Raw genomic sequence first — 15,995 nt, forward strand, 5'->3', positions numbered from 1 at the left:
TGATATCCAGTCTAAAGTGAAAACAATGGATGACCACAGTCATAGCACCTGGTAGACAATATCCACATTGACAGAGCTGGGCACCTGACCCTTTTTTGCCAGTCCGTCCTTCATCCTCCGTCCACGACCTGGGTACCCTTCTTGCCTCATCCCTCTGTCCTTATTCATAAAAATGATCGTCCTCCGACCCCATCCGTCCTTGCCCTTTTAAGTGTTTTCGTCCTTACATAACGTCGATCTGCCCCCCCGGACCCTCCCCTGCCCCCCACTAACAACAAAACTCAGTGCACTCATAAAAAATATTTAAAGACCATTATCTTGCTAATTTGCTGGGAGCTAGAAGTATCGTGAGTGGATTGAATTGTTTAGATTGGAAGAATGGTAAGCTATAAAGGCTATGGTTATTAGCAGGGGCGGAGCCATGGGTGTTCCTGGGTGGGCACATGCCCATCCAGGGTAGGTAAAAAGGCTTAGCTTTCAGAGGAGTTGTAGGCTGTGAATATCAGATGCCGGGGAATAAAGATAGTCCCTGTTCTAGTCGGATTTCTGTTATATGTTACACCCATAGTTAGGTTTAGTTTTGTGCGCCCTGTTTTACTACAGACAACTCAGTTTCTCATCCACATTCTGACTGTCCTAGCAAATGTTTTGCCAAGTTAAACATCTCGCCGAGCATCCACTGCAATCACGGCCTGTCACGCGTGCCCATGCCATCTCTCTGCGTTGTCTCACAACTAAGCATTCCTCCGCGGTGACCTGAAATGGTGCTGCTGTGGCCACTGGGAACATCATGCAAAAGTATTTTAATCGCAAGACGCGCTGTCCCTGGAAAAGGATAAAATGTATGCACGCAACAATTAAAATTAAAGAAGAAAATGGAAGTGCTGCTTTTGTGTTTAGAATTAGAGATCAAATACATTCATTGGGTACTGTAACTCATCAATGTACTTGTGTGAACAATATTGAACCGGGGCAAGCTTTTAACATGTTGTTGTTTCTTTTCCATTTTGGAAGAAGTGTCTCAAGAAAAGTGGAGGCCACTATATGCGGTTATCTTTTTTAATTTTTTTAATTATTGTACACGATACAAGTGTAAATAAAATGCATCATGGAAGTTAAACCTCAGTTTACCTAAATCTGTATTACCTTGCTGATGAACAATAAACACAAGTAAGTAGAGACAATGAGATGGCAGAATTCCTGTGGGGTAAGCGGGCACAGTTGTCACTACTGAAAGTTGATTTATAGCGAAGAACGTGCATGAAAAATGGAGTGTGACTTGAGCTGAATAAGAAGTTTGACTGGGTGTAGTAGTTGACTTTATGACACACTTGCAAACTTACAAAATATGACCATAAAAGCTAGTGACTCATATAAGTCACATGGTGCAAGAGAAGGAATACTCTTTCATGAGCACTTGACATCAGCCCAACTTTCACACACATTAAATCTAGTTTTATGTATAGCAGCAGAAATGTATTGCGTGGTCATACACACTCTCAGAATTGTAGCTAAGATACTTCATGGTCTTTTTTCCATGAGCAAACATGCTAATTCCCTGTGAGTCCTCGGGATGAGGTTCTTCCAAAGTCATAAGAATATTCTCTTTTTTGTGTCATTGGTTTTGCATGCCTGTTATAAGGGTGTAGCCCGCCTACTGCCCGTAGACAGCTGGGATAGGCTCCAGCATGCCTGCGACCTTTGTGAGGATGTGCGGCTTGGATAATGGATGGATGGATGGTTTTGCAGGCAGTGTTTATTAACATTCTGAATGAAACTAAAAGCATGAGGTTTCACCCACTGACTGCAGTTCCTATTACTTGCAAATGTACATTTGTTTTTTGGGTTTGGCAGTGATCATTTTTGGGACATGGATAAGCTTGTTTGTATTATTTATGCTTTTTAACAGACTCTTTGGGGAGAGGCAGATGATTGTTTTAAGTTCCAAGTAAATACTAATAATAACAAAATCACACTAGAAATTCACTCCAAGCTTGAGCACAGATGTTGAGACGTGAAATGTAGTGCATCACAGCATGTTATCGCTGTCCGATGACAAAAGTAGGGCCTGACCAGTTAATTGGCCCGCCGATTGAATCGGCCGTTTGTGGCCATTATGGCTCTTCAAACATCGGCCGAGATAATCTCTTATTTCATTTTATGTACCAGTACTCTAACCATTCATGGGGGATGTACATAAATAATACTGGCCTCACTTAAACCACATCAACATCCATCCTATACTGTTGTTTCTTTAACTCATTCAGTACCAGGCTTTTTCAGGCCCATTGTGAAATAACATATAAATATGTCATTGGGATAGAATGAGTTCATTATATATGAATAATTTATTTGCTTAGGTTATTTTTTCGACCTGCTCTTCAATAACATGACACTTTATATTTACAAGCATCACTTAGGGGAGCAATGCAAGCTGTGCACGGCTCGATGTCACTATTTTGTTAAAAAAAAAAGAAAAAAAAGAAAAGAAAACACAGTGCAACATAAATCAAACATAAATGTGTGAAATATGACATGAATTCAACTACTGGTTAACAAACCAACATATTTCAGGGATTAAAGTCGTAATAACTTCATTAATGAAACACATTGCGTCATACAATGCATTCTGCGAACCATATAGGTTGATATAACACGTTTTAAGGAAACCTTAAAGCTCATACATTGTGGATTTTTTATGTTTCGTGATATCGTTACCTGGGTTGGGGTTCACGGGGGGAGCTTGTTGGTCAATGCCCACCCACAGACACACTCTGAACACCCAAAGAAAACTGGATGTAGTTCTGATGAATGGGATGTAAAAAATCAAATCAACTTTTATTTCTTTAGTCCAAATCACAATAGTTATCTCAATTAAGGGGAACATAAAACACGTTTTAAGGTGCAGTAGCACTACGCTGGATTTCGACCTACTTGAGCATTGTAGCATTTTTTTGCCCCCCCAGGTAAGACATATGCCCACCCACACCTGGCATCCTTGTAACACCGCTAATCACAAAATAGAAACAAAAAAATCATAACCTCAAATCTCTCCTCAAAGCCCACCTGTGCAAACTCACCTTTCTTTAATCCTATAGCGTTGTCTCTGTTATTGTCTTTATTTATGTTATTTTGGCTTCCTTTATTTTGTTGTTGCCAGTGTGTAGTGCTCAATTTTTGTTGTTCGTAATTCTGACTCACTGTCTTAATCATCCTTAGACTCAGCCTCGTTCATATTTTGAAACATATGTTCTACTTCCTCTACTGTCGGCCTATAACGGTTTTTGATTGAACATATTGGAGACTTTTGTTGAAAATCAATACCGCCGCTGAGAAGTGATTGTTATGGAAACCCGGTGCAGGAATAACCACTCATAAATATTTGTATGTTTTTTACTACATTAAATGGCAGCATGAGAATAATATACATACAGACACAGGCAAAGTTAAAAGGTCAGGAACATTATCAATCTCAGAGCTGGGCATTTTGCTAAAAATTCTTGGTCCATTTGTCGCCTTCCGTATGCAGCCGGGGTACCCTTTCGCCATCCGTCCTTCCGCCTTTTTGTCCGGCCGGACCAAATACTAATCGCCTATAGGCCGGTCCGTCTAGCATTTTAAACGAGCTTTTGTTAGCGTTTTCATCTACCAACTTTGACCCACTTCCACTACCCCAACCATCCCCTCCACCCTCCACCTCCCACTGACCGATATTTGAAAAGAAAGACTCACTGTGGCATGGAAGCCTCTCCGTGGCCGTACTATGTTCCTCTCCTTTTATGACCCAGAAGCTGTCCAAAGGAATCGGCTGCAGCCAATGGAACAGAAGCCTTGCCGCAGCCATTGTAGCCTTACCGCAAACATAGATGACAGACAATTAGATAGACAACAAAAATGGGCTTCCGACTATGCTTGGTCTGTCTAGTTTTTTAAGTTCGCATCTATAGTTTATCGCCTACAAAATGGGCATCCGCCATCGGCGGATAGACGGACCGGTCCGTCACATAGGCGGACTGCATGCCCAGCTCTGGTTAATCCATGTAAAGAGAGTAACAACACATCAAAGCTTGAGAACTGTCAAAATGTTGGCTCTGAGGCTTAAAGCTTTTTAAAAAAATGTCTACAATCATTAAAGGGTGTACAGTTAGGCATACACATGTGACAGAATTCTGTAAAATCATACAAAAAATGCTTGTGTTTGGCTTATTTTTTTTAACTTGATTCTCGCACATGCGCACATGAGATCTGCAAGTGGTTTATCGTATATCCCAAAACGTTGACAACTGATAGAAATTTTTTGAACTGAAATTGAACTACCAGCGCCTGGCAGTACGGGAAAGGACGATGTCTTGAGATGAGAATTTACTGGAAGTACGTCAACTACTCCATGTATCTACTCCATTCAGTGGAAATATAGATTTCTCAGTCCTCTGCTTTAACGCATCACGTTCATTGTCTGAGCTTGTTGGCCTTGTTTTGTTAAAATGTATTTATTTATTTATTTATTTATTTTTTACTGTGATGTAAAGTTTGTGAAAGTGTATTTATTTTCACCTTGCTACTGCTTATTTGTTTCTTTCTTTCTTGTTTCTTATTCTATTCTCTGGCTTTTCATCAGACCTGAAATTTTCGTCTCCTCTCCAGGTGTCAATTTTTATTTGTTTATATTTCTATTTATATCTTATATATTGTTTATAGCTTTATTTATTAATACTTGTGTATTATGGCCTATTATTGTCTGTATTTATTGTCTACCGTTTGTAAAGTGCTTTGTTACAGCTAGCTCTAGCTGTTATGAAATGCGCTATATAAATACAATGGTATTGTATTGTATTGTATTGTATTGTCAAAACTAATAAACCCCTTCCCTTCGACCACTAAGGTAAGGACACACACAGAGAAGGAAGAAGAGGTCACACTTCATTTCGCTTTAATGGCTTTTCTCAGATTTTGTAGGATTACTGTTATGTTTCCCCAAAAAACACTATTTACCACAACCTAACAGCAGTATCTTAACAAAACAGCTGTGCAAAAAGACACTTGTGACTTCACTGAGTTCGCATGAGTAGCCTACCCCCCCTCCGTGTCTCTGCGCAAGTGGTACAGTCCATTTAAAAAGGTGCCTGTCATATCTCAATGCTGTGTCCTTTCAACAGTCAGCTGCGGGGAGCACATTTCACTGAGGGGCAGTGTAGGCTAACACTCTGGCACATGTGCTTCCTGAACTCACAGGCACACACATACACAAGCGCACTGACACTCTCCTGCCATACGCATGGACACACAGTCCCTCCAGCAGATCCACATTTCCCTAGAGGTGGATGCCTCTTTGCAAGCGAAAGGACAAACTGCTTAGAGGACTTAACTTGGCGTTCTCATCAAAAGACCTAAAGAAGGATTTATTTGGCTCCACTGGAAATGCACAACTTGACAGCATGACACCTTTCCCGGATTCTCCTCTCCGCAGGCAAAAATCCTGAAAATGATGGATGACAACAAGCAGCTGGCTCAGCGCATAGACGGGGCCATTCAGTCGGCCAGCCAGGAGGTGACCAACTTGCGCTCGGAACTGAGCGCCACCAGCCGCAGACTGACCGAGCTGGGCGCTGCTGACCCTTCCGGCAGCATGCTTGAGACCCTGCAGCACAATCACAACGGTAAGACAACACAGCCTGAGAGTGGAGGCGTGTGCCGAGAAACAGCAAACATGTGGAGACGCATGCTGATGCAGGCGTGTAGTACGATCAGACACTAGAGCACGTGCTGCAAACTGTTAGAAAACGCACACAGTCAATGAGTGAGTGGCTGAGTTGAACAAAAGCGATGTGGCGTTTCTGGCTGCCTGTGTGCACTCTCGCCCCCTGCCTCCCTCCCTGTGTTGAATAATTAACCTTGTGAACCTTTCAGAGGGGGTAGTGCTGCACTTTGGTTAGGCTGGACTGGGTAAAGTTACAGCTTCTTTTTTTTTCTTCTACTGGCACTCTGGTCCATTCATTTTGCCCTATACTGTCCAATGGATATGTGTGTCCTAAAGAGGTGGGTGGCTTTTGGGTTGCCGTGGGTTACTGTTACCGAGAGCTCTTGAATAGTTGCCCAGTCTTTAGAATGCTGTCAAGTGTGTGTATGCGGGTGTGCATGCGTGTGTGTGCTATTGCTTTCCCTTTTCTACCCTCATATACTCAGTTGAACTTAAATAGCTAACAGATTTGTGTATTTACACATGGTTGGTGACATAAGCATGCATGACTTACAAAATCCTGGCACACACGTACTTCCACACTCTCGCTGTTTCCATAGCAGTCAGCTGCTCCAGCCAGCTGTCTGTCTGCACTATGCTGCCTTCCAACCAACATATTTGAGACACCTCGGAGGTCAAGCTACACGCTTGCCGTAAAGGTCTACTCTACTTCCTCTTTTTGGATTCACAAGGAAAACTACCTCAGCCAGCATTATCTGCTATGTGACTAAATAAAAGTCATGTACCGGTAGTCCTTGTTGACCTCTGCTATGAGGAAACATTGAACACGGCCGGGGCATGACACAGCTGGTGACTTTCAAATTGCTCTGTTGGCTATTGCTTTGGGTTCCTGTGCCCCCATTTTTATTTTTATGTTTTGCTTCGAAGTGTCCCCTTTAACTCTCATACACATTAACACTCCTGCTGTTACCATAGCAGTGTGTGTGTGTGTGTGTGTGTGTGTGATGACAAGCGTTCCTTTGAGAGTGCTGATGTCATTGTCCCTCGAACTGCTTGGGTGCTTAGATGAAATGATGCCTGCAAGGTTGATGTTCAGTGATGGAAGGCAAATGTATCTCAGTTCTTTCGACTTCTCTTTGTGACCGAAAGAAGCAGATGTGTGTGTGCATACTGCATAGATCTTGGGTCTGGAGCTACATGCTTCATAGTTCCCAGTTTGAATATCATTTAGATATGGACCTGCTTTCATTTGACCTCCTTACCTTTCCACTCTTTGTCAAACGTGTTTATTTTTGCTTCATGCCCACCTCTTGTTATCTGTTCTTTCTCCCTGGAGCTGTCCTTTACCACCCGAGGTGTATGCGAATAAGTAATACCTGGGGCTTGGTGGATTAGGTAATTTATCATCAGTGGCTACATTTGGAAGGGAAGTGCGCGCTAAGGGTCGCCGGTTCATTGCACAGCCGGCACAGCGCGAGTCCTGAGGGAAGAGCAGTTGCTCGTGCTACCTGGCAGCAGAGCAATAGAAGCAGCAGTAACCCCGCCAGCATGCGTGATAGCTTATTTCTATTGCATTGCTTCTACCTAGCGGTTATATTGTGCCACGCAGTGAAAAATATCTATATGTATCTCCTCATCTGTGTACGTGCACTTACCCACTATAAGTTTGAGTTTTTAATGTATCGCAATAAGATGTTATCCGTAGCACCAGCAAAGAAATTGCACTGAATTTGTGAGTTATTTTGCGAGCTCTAGTGCAAAAGGTCTTGTGTCCATCATGTTTTTCTGCAATTGCAGTCAAGTGTTGGTGTGCTTGTAAAATAACTTCCTGAAAATGACTGTCTGATGACGTGTAGATCGTTTTCATAATCGGTCCTTAAAATTATACATAATTTTATGTGCACGCTAATGTGTTTGAAATGCGTTAGTAGTGACTGACATAAGAAGTGCAAGTAAAGTGTTTTTCAGAGCCAACCTTTCTAAATTCCTCTCTGTATGAAGGCTTAAGACATAATGTACCGGTAATCATACTATAACCAAGGTTCTCTGTCTCCAATTTTAAAGCTTATTTGTGATTGACTAAAAACCTTCTGTGGTGAAACTGATAGCAATAGAATATTGAGCCAAGAAAGATCAGCAGCCTTCCAAAATGGTTAGAAATTGTTTTTAAGTGCTGCCGTACCAGTATCAATTGTCATTGTTTATGGCAATCTTTTAAAGGCCCTGCAATGAAAATAAATGTCTTCTTATTAATATGACACGCCACAGAGAAGATTGTTGTCAATAACGCTGTCAAATTTGAATGATTTAAAAGTATACAAAATGAATCTTCAAAATTTTGATAACTTGAGCCCTTCTCTCCGCTCTCAAATGATGAATGTGCTAAAACCACATTCATCATTTGAGAGTGGATATCCACTGAAAGCTTCCAGTTGCTGGACTATATGCCACCAAGTCATCACAGGACTCTCCATGCCACAACGAGAGGTGCTAGCCACCAGCAAAAGAATTTGAGAGCTTAGACATGTGGCTTTCCCACAGTTATGAGTTCATTATTATTTTCAGTTCCAATCAAAAATGTAAAAATAAAGTGTCAGTGCAAGAGAAGCACTATTTTTAATTTTTTAAAAATCAAGTGGTAATTACCATCCTCTATTCTGTTACAAAGCCGTCAGTATCGTCATTAACTTCAAACATATATCTTAACCATAAATCATGTTCGACTGGTTCAAAGTCCACAAGCGTGTCGTCTAGATCACTGCCGTTACTTATTTCAGAGCTCCGGAGATCGACGGCGTCCGCCATTATGACATCGAAAGTATTTCAGAACATCCTCTGCGGGCTCCTAACACCGTCACGTGTATATTTTGATGTATTTCATTGGTTAAGTGACCGAGAATTGGATTAAAAAAAAAAAAAAAAAAAAACGACATACGCTCTCTCGGTAGAGAGGTAGAAAGACGCAACAGCGCTCCTGGCTCTAGTGGTAGAAACGCAGTTATGCGCCTTAATGGGTTAAACATGGTGGCACAAGTTATTCATCCGGTGGCTCCCCTTACATGACAGACATTTGAGCAAATACCTTTCTCTGTACTTATCATATACCCACAATGGTTTGAGTTCCTACATTGGTAGCCTGAATGCAAAACATGTGACACTTGTGAGACACTTGTGAGAACACTTGAGAATTACAAGAATAACACTGAGCTGCTCTTTAAGTTTTGGCATCCAGGGAAGAGGCATTTTCAAGGTGTAATCCTAGCTAGCTAGCTAACTTCAAACTGCAGTAGTAAAAATAGGCTGAGTAATTTTAACTAAATAACTCACGATTGCTCCAGATAACCATATTTAGATTTGTGGGGGGACATACCAGGGGCCCAAATGGATCACTTAGCCTAATTTTATCCATGACCCAACAAAATCTGTAAAACGTCAATGGTACAGAATTGTTTAATGCTATATCTTCACAATAGTCTTTGCACGTTTTCAGCAATTATCTTCAAATGTGTATTATGTATATTTAGACAAGGGGTTTTCCGATCATTTATTCCGATTTATTTATTTACTGGTTTGGTCTATAAACTGTTGGAAAATAGGGCAAAATGTTGATTTCTATTATTTATTTATTTAATGTTTTTTTTTTTTTTTTTTTAACAATCCCTCCTCCACCCCAAGTAAAAGCAAATATTTGTGAATGTTGTATTTGGATTAAACATAAATATAATCACGGCGGAACGGTGGTCGACTGGTTAGCACGTCCGCCTAACAGTTCAGAGGTCGTGGGTTCGATCCCGGCTCCGGCCTCCCTGTGTGGAGTTTGCATGTTCTCCCCGTGCCTGCGTGGGTTTCCTCCGGGTACTCCGGTTTCCTCCCACATTCCAAAAACATGCATGGTAAGTTGATTGGACTGTCTAAATTGCCCCTAGGTGTGATTGTGAGTGCGGATGTTTGTCTCTGTGTGACCTGCGATTGGCTGGCAACCAATTCAGGGTGTCCCCCGCCTACTGCCTGAAGACAGCTGGGATAGGCTCCAGCACGCCCGCGACCCTTGTGAGGATAAGCGGTATGGATAATGAATGAATGAATGAATAAATATAATCACCAGCTGGGCTTATATGGAATTAGGGGTGGGCGATATGATGATATTAGATCGTTAAGGACTTTAACCCATTAAGCTCGGGAGCGCATAACCCTGTTTCTATCACTACAGCCGGGAGCGCTGTTGCGTCATTCTACCTTTCATTCTACCTTTCATTCTACCTTTCAAGCCTTTTGTAATCCAATTTTCCGTCTCTTAGCCAACTTAATGCATCAGAATATACACGTGACGGTGTCGCGAGACCACGGAGGATGTCGTGGAATTTTTTCGAGCCGTAGGTAGGCTAATGGCGGACACCGTCGATCGACGGAACTCTGATTAAAGTAAGTAAAGTAACGGCAGTGCTATATAGACGACGCGCACGACCAGTGGAACCAATCAAACGTGATATATGGTTTGTAGACAATGACGATATTGACGTCTTTTAACAGAATAGAGGATGGTAATCACTCCTCGATTTAAAAAAAAATGAAAATAGTGCTTCTCTTGCACTGACACGTTATTTTTACATCTTCGATTGAAACAGTAAATAATAATACATTCTGCCTTGTGAAAGCCACATGTCTAAGCTCTTTAATTCTTTTGGAATTATGTTTCCGTTTGCTACAGAGGCTGAGATATTAATCATTTTGTAAGTGTTGAATTTCTGTGAAATTCCAGGTTTTCAAGGGTAATTCTAAAGGCGACCTTAGGTTTTGGGGAGCTGTTGAGACAGGCGCATTAGGCCTTAATGGGTTAACGTGTTGACGACCTCATAATCTCATAAAGCCGAAAGATCATTTGATCGTCTCCAGGGCACATTCTATACAGTTTAGCTCTATAGAGGCTCAAAGTCGCCGACACATACCCGACCAACCAATAACAGCACGTACAGTGCACGGTACGTGACACTCCCCGCCTCCGTGTTTGTTGTTCCCTGTTTGGAAGCTATAGCGGAAAGTCACCACAAAGCAGAGTTGGTCCTGTAAAGAAACTCTACATCCACAGTGTCTATTTGGTTTGGCTTTTCCTCGGAGGAGAAAGCGCAAACCAGAGACTTTGTTCGGACGTCAGATGGCGACACGACAAACCTGTTTAATCACTTGCGGAGACAGAGATAGCACCCAAAAAACTACGCCGACAGCCAAAGCAAATGGAGATCAGACACATGGTAGCCAGAGGCAGCCGCTAGCTCCAATCATGATAAAATCATGATCGTGATTTTATTTTTTAAAAATTGTGATATTTTTGCCATATTGCTCACCACTACATGGAATCCTGTATCCCGATTAGAATGAAGCGGAATGACCAAATGGAATGAAAATGCTCCATATATTCTATCAATCGGAATAAACAGTGCGAATCTGAATGAAATTTCCTTCAGGTTCACAGGGGTGGTATATTTTCCTTTTGCCAATCCAAACAGAAGATATACGCTTCAATTGGAATAGCCAAGCTCTGTCTGGTCTGCGCATGCTCTGTCTTGACATACATGTTGTTTACGCACATGAAAATGGCGACTTCATGCCAGAGATTGTCTATGATGGGAGAATTTTGTTTTAAAATACATGTACCTTGTTTTTATCATGCTGTTGCTTTTATAAACCTGCTGTGCTAAATAGACGACAGCAATCCATCTTAATAAACCACGTGATCACATCGATCTGCTGTAGAGCAGCTCTTCTGATTGATATAGTGTCATAACGGCAGATCGGAATAGATCATGTTACAGGTTAAAGGTTGATCAAGACCTTTAATCGAATTATTTCATTCGGCATAACAAAAAAGTCTGCATGCAAACCTGGCTAGTTTGCTTTCATGGAGGATTTCTGAAATCCGAGACTATTTACAGTCCAATGGTGCGTCACATTCAAGAAGAGCAAACTTAGAGCGGATGAGCTGCCTTCTTTAAGGAGACAGGTAGCATGTAGCGGGGCTCCGAGTGAAATAGCAGACAACAGAACCAAGTGTATTTCACCACTGACAAAGGCTTGTCATTTACTCAAATAAATTCAATTATTTTTGGGATTATTTTTTTTAGGCATTGGACTGTCATGCTTATACAGGCGCATGTTACCCAGTGTGGACTGCTTAAGATGCTGCTTTACAGTTGCCCCTCTCTCTGCCTTTTCAAAATTCTCTCCCTTGAGCCTTGAACCTCACCCTGTTCTGCCAAGTGTTTGTTCTTCAAATGCCGTAATAAATGTGTTGTCTTTTAAAGATTTTTAACGTGCTCTCACCCGTGAGCAATCTTTTTGTGAGATGTGCTGCATGATGCAAATCTGCAATCATGTTTGGTTTTGTTTGCCACTGCAGCGTGGCTGTGCTCTTTGAAGGAATAGGAGAGGGGACGCTGGACTGCACACAGGCTGGTCTCTAATTTACTGCCAGCTGCAAAGTACAAGCTGTGGGTGATCGTTTTTGTGATCAGCAATAAATGCCATTGATCGATATATGACGATCATGTACTTATCCACGAAAATCGGACAATCATGATCAGTGGCCGATGAATGGGAGATATTGTTGTAGTCAAGACCACGCCAACCCAGTCCAAGATATTATCGAGACGAGAGAGTATGAAGACCAAGACAAGACCAAGACTTTTGGAGGTTTACACCGAGGCAAGATCAAGACTGTATATATATCAAAGAAAAATCACACGCAAACACACACACGCACAAAATTAGAACAAAATATATTTTTTTCTGTACATTTGCAACAAAAAAATATTCTGCTATGTTGTTTTTGAAATAGTCCAATGAAGCAAATCTAAATCTAAGTAAATTTATGCACGGGGCCTGGCACTCCAGGCAACAACGGAAAGGCAGTGCAGGACCTGCATTTTGCGTTTCTCACTGATCACAGTAGTAGTGGCATGGTCTCGACCAGCCTTGATAAAAAATTCCGAGTCCTTCCGCTCCGAGCCCAAGACAAGACAGAGTAAACATGTCTTTGATTCAGAGACCATTAAAACGTGTTCTCTAGACCAAGGCCATTCTTGAGAACATCAATACTTATCTAGTAATTTGGACACGCACTGCATTGTCATCGGTGAAATAAAAAGAATATGGGACACATGTCATTGCGCCTGTGGGACCGCAAGGTACACCACAGACTTTTATTTTTTATTCCTTCCTTACTCGACCGCGTGTCAGGAATGCGGCAGCTGCATGTGACACGGTATCGGTAAAGTCCGTTCTCGACGCGGGTTGGCTGACTCCGACCGACCGGGACCACATGGTCGATTGAATATGCAGGACGGAGACCGGGGACGGAGGGTCGCTGCCCAGCTCTGCTGATTACATTTGGGTAACAGATTGGGGCCACAAACAACAACGGTGATTATACGTTTACTCCCACATTCAGCATATTTCAGGATTTATCACCACCTTAAAAGTGTGCCACTCATATAAACGTTAGTATGAAAAAATAACACACACTTTTAAATGATTGAAGACACTCATTTTAGAATTCAAGTTGTATTAGTTTCATTTTTAGACATGCATTTTTAGGGAAATTTTCATTGCTTGTTTTTTTTTTTTGACAGGTAATGCACCTTTTGTAGTATGATCAGTGAACATTTGTTTTTATTATCACTCCAACATGTGACCGAGCAAGATTTTATGACTTGACTTGATCGAAATTTGGTGGCAACTTGACTTCCTTGATTCCCGCTGTGAATCAGTGTCTGCGGAGTTGCTTGAGACTTGAAGATTGCGACTTGTGACTTGCACATATGTGACTTACTCCCACCTCTGCTGTAAGGGTCTTTTAAGTTAGACATCTGTTTCATTCCTCATTGTGGTTGAGAACCCAACTGTATAATATTCATCTTAATGAGAGTGTTGGGCAAAAGATCAGAGCTGAATTAGCCCCATTATATTATTTAGCACGGGGGATTTACTGTCTGCATGTATCATTAATGAGGAGCCATATTTAAATATTAAAATGGTACTAAGACTGCAGATAGCAGTTATGGGAATAGAGACATTTTAGTGTGGCATTTTAGTTGAAATCACATGAAAGAAAAATATTGCATTTGTAATCAGTTTGTTTATGCTGTACATGACACCATTATTGCCACAGACAAGTTTAGTTTTAACTTTACGTCACGGAATAATCTGGACAGAGTGGTATGTCACCTCTGCGGGTGTTGTGGGTGGCTTAAAGCGGTGGTTTTCAAACTTTTTTGAGTCAAGGCACATTTATTTCATTGAAAAAATCCCGCGGCACACCACCAGCAGAAATTGTGCAAAAAAAGCTCATTTTAACAATATAAGTGTTGTATTGTTTGTACAACCATTTTTTAACATTGAAGAATGACGTTATATTCTAACGTATTTAATAGGAATTAAATAAACACAAAGAAAAACGTATTTTATAATGTTTCATATTGATGCTTACTCGGTGAGAAACATGGGCCTGTTTGGATAAACATGCGTCACTAATTCGCTTGTCTCTAAATGAAGACAATTATCTACCTGCCGCTGCTGCTACCTGCTGGCATGGAAGAGTACTACAATGTAGTAACTACATGATTACGCTGCCAGGCGCTAGACCGCACAGGCACACAAATTAGATCATTTCCCACGGCACACCTGACAATACAGTTTGCACACAGTTTGAAAAACACTGTCTTAAAGTTTGGCAAAGGCGGCTGTTGATGGAATAGCCTGGTGCCCAACTACTTTTGTCCCAATCCTGAAACATTATGCATTAAGGCACATCACTTGCCCTTGACGGCAATGAATATGATTCCCCAGACCGCTTACGTTTATTGTTGGTTGGTTGTGGTCCTGCCAAAATCCCATCAGATTTGTTGAAGTGTACAATTTCCTGAATTCAGATGACAGGGTTTTGCGACCGCTGACATTTTAAACCGTACCATTATTTCCATGCCTTTTTACGTGCATTGCATGGGGGCTAGGTCTAAACTTTCCTTCGCTCATAGAAGCATTTGGTATGGAATAACAGAAATACATCAAAAAAGAGGAGAAACATTTTGGGACAGTGCAGTTGTTAATGGCAGCGGTCAGTTAGCTCAATATGTGATAATAGTCTCCTTTGCATCATATGTTTATAAAGATGATATTGGAAATCCACTTTACAATGGGAAACAAGACAAAAAAGAATAGTCCTTTGCAGGTTTCATGTTTATGGCAGGCTTAATAGACATTTGTTTGGCAGCTGCTGTCCACATGGCTACTCACTGAAGCAGGCAAACACCACAGTTTCCTTTGGCTGACTTCATTTAGCACATCTCCTGGTGCAGTTAACTTTCCTAATGAATCTTACATTAGGAAGGAATTGTTACCCTCCGGAAATAGTGTCCCAAATCAAATGACCCATGCTAACAGAATTAATAAGACTAAAGCCTTAACATGTGAATGGAGGTAACAATTAGTTACTTGTAATGCATGTTGATGATGAAGGATGCTAGTCTGGAACCATACCATATGCTTTCCAGCCACTAATTTAAATATACTGTCCACGCAGGAATCATTGGAGAGAGAGAGAGGGCGGGAGACAGGATCGTGTCATTTTGATTTACAACTCATCCAAAACTGTAACTGAGTGTTAACCACATTTTGGGTGTGTATTCACATTACAGTTGCTCTCACACCCCAATGTGGTCATATGGTGTAGTCTGTTTGGAAAGATGTTAGTCAGCCACTGGACCTATTCTCCAACCCGCAATTCTAAACCCAAATCTATGTCTTGACTTTAGCAAATCTTCATTGTAATTGGATAGGTCAAGCCTGTCTGAAACGTTTGATATTTTTTGATGATTTAGTTTGAGTGGCTCTCCAATATGTAAATGAAGATCACGCTGTCTTTCCGCATGTGTTTCCTGAAGAGTGATGAACTAAGCACGCTCATGCAGAAGCAGATGGTCCAGCTGAGTTTGCTGTGTTTTTAGTGTTGCCATTGAGTCAGAGATGGGTAGAGCAGCCAAAAACTGTACTCACCTAAGAGTACTTTTACTTTAGAACATGGATGGGCAAGTGGATGTGGCACATGACCACACTTCGAGTGGCCGCTAAATAAACAAAATGAGGGAAAAAATTAGTTTTTTTTTTTTTTTTTCTTACAATCCCCCAAAATTCTTCAAAAGGTGCTGATAAACATTCAATGTACGTTTTCCATGAAAAATGGGGCAAATGGAGTGGAGGATGCTGGAAAAAACAACAAACATCCAAAATAGCAAAAATATATTGA

At 41.3% G+C, this 15,995-nt stretch overlaps 1 protein-coding gene across 4 annotated transcripts in view; it reads left to right on the plus strand.

Moving 5' to 3' along the window:
* Window positions 1–15,995, plus strand: part of kazna (kazrin, periplakin interacting protein a) — a 178,820-nt gene that overhangs the window by 47,398 nt on the left and 115,427 nt on the right. For all 4 annotated transcript variants that reach the window (XR_015089619.1, XM_086052103.1, XM_086052100.1 and 1 more), the window contains exon 3: window positions 5,468–5,657. Coding sequence is in view for 3 of the 4 variants with exons in the window: in XM_086052103.1 (XP_085908229.1) it covers window positions 5,468–5,657 (190 nt within the window). In the remaining variant the exon portion in view is untranslated. The remainder of the gene's footprint in view (window positions 1–5,467; window positions 5,658–15,995) is intronic.

The sequence above is a fragment of the Filicampus tigris genome, chromosome 1, assembly GCF_054856515.1.
Source record: "Filicampus tigris isolate MCC_2025a chromosome 1, RoL_Ftig_1.0, whole genome shotgun sequence".
NCBI lineage: Eukaryota > Metazoa > Chordata > Actinopteri > Syngnathiformes > Syngnathidae > Filicampus > Filicampus tigris.